General features: G+C 63.5%; 1 protein-coding gene across 1 annotated transcript; it reads right to left on the reverse strand.

The window, feature by feature from the left end:
- Nucleotides 1-1,901: 1,901 nt before the first annotated feature.
- Nucleotides 1,902-3,334, reverse strand: LOC141966531 (noggin-2-like). Its single transcript, XM_074919376.1, has one exon. It carries the CDS (start codon nt 2,999-3,001, stop codon nt 2,363-2,365), a length of 639 nt encoding a protein of 212 aa, XP_074775477.1. The 5' UTR covers nt 3,002-3,334; the 3' UTR covers nt 1,902-2,362.
- Between the last annotated feature and the right edge of the window lie 1,459 nt (nt 3,335-4,793).

Consider the following 4,793-nt stretch of genomic DNA (forward strand, 5'->3'; position numbering starts at 1 on the left):
CCTTGCTGACAAATGCGAGGAAAGGCCAACCTGCCTCCTCGCGTGGGGCCAAGCGGACGGCTGCAAGGCTCTGCGGGGGCATTGGCTGCTGGATGTCACCGTCCCTCTCGCCTTGTCTGCACCATGCCCGTTAGAAAAGCTCTCTCCCTGTTTCGGCCTCAATCCGTGCATGATCTCCAGGCTCTGCAGGCCTGCTCCGGAAGGGCTCGCTGGACCACGGTCCCCTCGGAGGAAGATGGAGGGATGCAAGCCAAACCCCTTGGAGGGTCTCATTGCCTTCCCGTGGGCTCGGTGTCAAGCCGCTCTCCTCTGCTGTGTGCCGAGCTGGAGGGGGACAGGGTCTCCCTGCTGCTCCACAGACAGCTTGGTTGAGCACGGCTCCTCGCTGGCAAGGCGCTTCGGCAGCAGTTTGTTCCTCGGGGATGCCGAGCGTGTTTCAGACACTGGAGGGAACGGCCAGACTTTCCCCTGCAGCACCAGCAGCCCACACAGAGCACGCGGGGGGACGGCCTGGCAGCCCATCAGGGCCCCACTCCAAGCCCTCTGACAGACAGACAGACAAACAGACAGATCTCCATCGGGAGCGGGCTTGCACTGCCAGTGCCCCCGCTCACCAGTGCTGGGCTCCTCCCCAGCCGGCCCGGCTGCCGGCAGGCTGCCTGTGTGGAGCCGGCCCGTCTCTCCCTCGCCCTGGCTCCATGAGCTCCAGTGGGAGAGTGGGGGGTCCCTCGGGCCCCAGCACACGCGGGTGGCAAGCCGAGGGCACGCAGCGCCGGTGCAGGATCAGCGCTTCCTCCTGACCCCAGCACGCACCCAGCTACGCCGCAGGGGAGAGATGCCAGCCCCAGGGCTCCGTCGCGGCAGCAGGGCTGGGCACAGGGCTCGTCTCCATCCTTCCCTTCCGCGCTAGTGGCGGCAGCCGAGAAAAAACATTTGTTCTGACACACATGGGGCTGCCAAGCTGTGTCAGGCGCTTTGATGGCCGGGGCGGTAACCTCGACCGCTTCCTCTGCCAGTGGGAGAGCCAAATCCAAGAGCCACAGAGCATGCGGGAGCCCAGGACGGGCGACACGAAGCAGGAATCTCCCAAGGACTTCAGATGACACCTTCTGTCTGGGACATTGCAGCTCTTTTATGCATTATGAGCAATTTCTCTCCCTTTTTTTTTTTTTCCTCTCCCCAACAGGTTAAATATGCAAAGAAAACCCAGAGTGGCATCCCAGAGAGGCGTAAACCTGTGGAGCTCTACCAACCTTCGGGCCGTCTCACGATTTACACCAGCATGGCCCAGCCAAAGCCCTTTACTCATCACCTGCTCTGAGCAAGAATTCGAGTCTCTGCTGGTCTCCCAGGGAGCTGGGGTGCAGCATGGGGTTTTTCTTCAAAGATAGAGTTTATTGCTAAAAATGTTTTGATCAGTGATAGTTCATATTTACATTGATATGTTTTTAAAGGAATATTCAAGTAAACATTTCCAATAGTTTCTGGCATAATCTCTAGCCTTTTTTTCCTATACACAAACGTTAAAAATAAATAAACTGTACACAGAAAATTTCCTTTAACATCTCTACACGACTATATGTATTCCCACACAACAAAACGATTCCACTCTTTCATAGATTTGTACTTTTCTTTAAAATTTCCTCCTTAATAATCGTTATACACTTAAAAAAAAAATCCCTAGAGAGCTTTGCAAATTAGTTCAAACATCAGTGATAAGGTCTGAAGAAGACAAAAAAAAATACAGCACAGAGAAACAACCGTCTTCGGGGATGCTGCTGTTCTTTCTTTCCTTTTTTTTTTTTTTTTTTTTTTTACCCCCCCCCCCCCCTTCTCTTTCTGATAAAATCCTCTTTACAGGACATTTCTGCCCTTCCCTTCAGCAGAGAAGTGCTCGGGTTCTGTGGGGATTGGTTTAAAATGTGGTCCTATGTCTTTAAAATAATAATAATAACAATAATAATTATAATAATAATAAAAAAACAGCTGCGATTTCCCCCATTTCCTTTAAAATCTCTATATTTACACGGCTGGTAATTTTTTTTATTTTTTTCTTTTTTAGTTTTTTATTTTCCTTTTGTTAGAAGGCTATATATGTATAAAAATAGACATCTGATTGTAGTGCTTTACTGTGCCTTTGGCCTGCCCTGCAGTTCCTGGGTTCGCTTTTCCCCTTTCAAATAAAATAACATTAAAATAAGTCCAAAAAAACAAAAAAACCCAAACGAAACAACCAACCCCCAAAACGCTTCCTCTCCCCCCACCCCGCGCTGGGAGGGTGGGGGGAAAAACCCAAACACCCCCCACACCCCCCCCCAATCATCCAAACGACAGAAGGCGGCAGTGCAAGGGGCCGCGGGGGCTAGCAGGAGCACTTGCACTCGGAGATGAGCGGGTACTGCACGGGGATCCAGGTGCAGTACTTCTGGCTGGACCAGCCCTGGCAGTGCCAGCGCAGGAAGGTCTTGGTGACCGACTTGACGGGCTTGCAGAACATGCCCTCGGGCAGCGAGCAGGACTTCTCGGCGAAGCAGTTGCCCTCCTTGATGTAGCGGGGCCAGAAGCGGACGCCCAGGTCCTTCCAGGTGTAGAGGACGGGGCAGTAGGTGTACGCCCAGAGCCACTGCAGCACCTTCCGCCGCGCCTTCTTGCCCACCTTGAGGCGCGGTCCCTGGGGCGGACCCAGCTCCAGGCGCCGCAGCTCGGCGGGCAGCGCCGCCCGCCCCCGCCCCGCCGCCGCCTCGGCGCCCGAGGCGTTGGCCGGCCCCGGCACGGCCACGGCCATGAAACCGGGGTCGAAATGGCTGCCCAGCTTCTTCCGCAGAGTCCTCTCGTCCAGGTCCTGCTCCTTGGGGTCGTACTCGGGGTCCGGGTGCTCCACGATGTCTTTGACGGGCAGGTTGTCGCTGGGCGAGGGTCGCAGGCGCAGGAAGGGCTGCCCGGCCCCCGGTCGCAGCAGCCCCAGGCAGGAGCAGAGCAGGAGCGCCCGGATCGCCGTCATGCTCCGGGCGGGCCCCCGCCGGCCCCGGCTCGGCGCTGGCTTCCCCGCGGGGCTGGCGCTGCGGGCTCGGCTCCTAGCGCTGCCCGGCGGCGCCTGCCAGATCCCGGGGACTCATAAATAGGCAGAGACAAAAGTCCGGCGAGGCCCGTTACTTTAAATAGCTCGGCCGGGGTTGTGTGACAGACGCATCTGAGGCTCGCTCCGCGCCCGCGGCCGCTGGCTCCCCGGGGCTCCCCGCCGGGCCGGCTCCAGCCGCGGCCGAGAGCGCCGGGGGGTCCGTGCCTCCCCCGCGGGCGGCGGCGGGGCAGGGCAGGGCACAGCGGCGGCCGAGCCTTCCTCCTCCTCCTCCTCCTCCTCCTCCTCCTCCTCCTTCTCCGCCGCCGCTCTCGCTCGCTCCCCCCCAAAATTCACAGCGGACTCGTCTCCATCGCCATGGTGACAGCTGGGCCGAGCCCCACGACAGCTTGTCTAGACGGTGTGACAGGGTTTGGCGTGAGACCGGAGCCCGAGAATAAAACCCTCCTTTATAGCCGGGCGAGGGGGCGGGGAGGAGGGTCACGGCGCCGCGGCCCGCTCGGGCGGCCCCTGCGCGGGCACCGCCGGGGCGCGGGGCTCAGGCAGCGGCGGCGGCGGGCGGCGCCGGTAGCGCCCGCGGCCCGGCCGGGCTCCTCCTCATGGCGAGCGGCTGGGGCGGCCCGCGGCCCCCCGGGGCATCCTCGGCGTGTGTGTGTGTAGGGGGGGGTGGCCCCGGCACCGGCGCGGCGACGCGGCGCGCCCCGGCTCCCGGCGCGGTCCCTGGCGGCGCCCGCCGCTCCGCGCGGCTCCTCGGTGGGGGCGGGCAGGGGCGGGCTCGGCCGCCGCTCAGCAACCCCGGCGACCCATGCTGCCGCTGCTCCGGGGGCCCGGTCGGCCCCGCCGCGCTCAGCGCATCCAGCCGCGGCTCCGCGCCTCCCTCGCTCCGCGCCCCGCGCCGCCGGCTCGGCTCGGCTCGGCAGTCCGGTGCGGCCCGGCCCGGCTCGGCCCCGCTCGCCCGCCGCGCTCTGCCGCGCCGCCGCTCGCCGCCCAAGTTAAATACGCGCCCGGCGCGCGGCCGCCCCGCCCCCGCTGTCACTTTCGCCGCGCGCTGAGTGACAGCCGCGCCCGCGCGCCCGCCGCCGGGTCCTGCCGCCGCCCACCCGCCGGCCCCGGGCGAGCGGCCGGCGCAGGACGGTGGCCCGGCCCGGCCCGGGGCGCGGGCATGCCGCGGGACCGCTCCCGGAGAGGTGCCGAGGCCGTGGCCCCAGCAGCGGGCGCGGCGCTGGGCTCGTAGCAGTGCCCCCCAGACCCGAAGGAGCCCTCGCCCGCCCGCGGCATCCTCTGCGCCGGCCCGGGGCACTCCCGGCACCGGCCCGAACCTGCCGTCGGCTGGGCCCTCGCTCTGCCTCTGCTCTCCGCAAGCGTTCTGCTGGCCCACCGCCCGCCTCTGCACAGGAGCCCACGCCGCCCCCAGAGCCTCTTCCCGCTTCACGCGGAGCCGAAAGATGCGCGGGGGCACCACGTCCCACCGGCCCCGCCCGGGCAGGACCCGGGGCCGCACACCAGAGCGTCACCGCCGGGTGCGCTCCGGCATCAGCATCTCGGCACCCTCTGCAAGGGAGGCTACAGCCTTCCAGGAGCATCACTCGCACTCGCGGGGAAGCGTCCCTGCATTCCTCGGTGAGACACGGTGGGATAGCGAGCCAGGTTAAATCCGTGGCTCTCTTCACACCCTTCTCAGTAGTGTGGGGCTAAATCACTTGGCGGAGAGCTGGAC

Source organism: Athene noctua, chromosome 15, assembly GCF_965140245.1.
Source record: "Athene noctua chromosome 15, bAthNoc1.hap1.1, whole genome shotgun sequence".
NCBI classification, from domain to species: domain Eukaryota; kingdom Metazoa; phylum Chordata; class Aves; order Strigiformes; family Strigidae; genus Athene; species Athene noctua.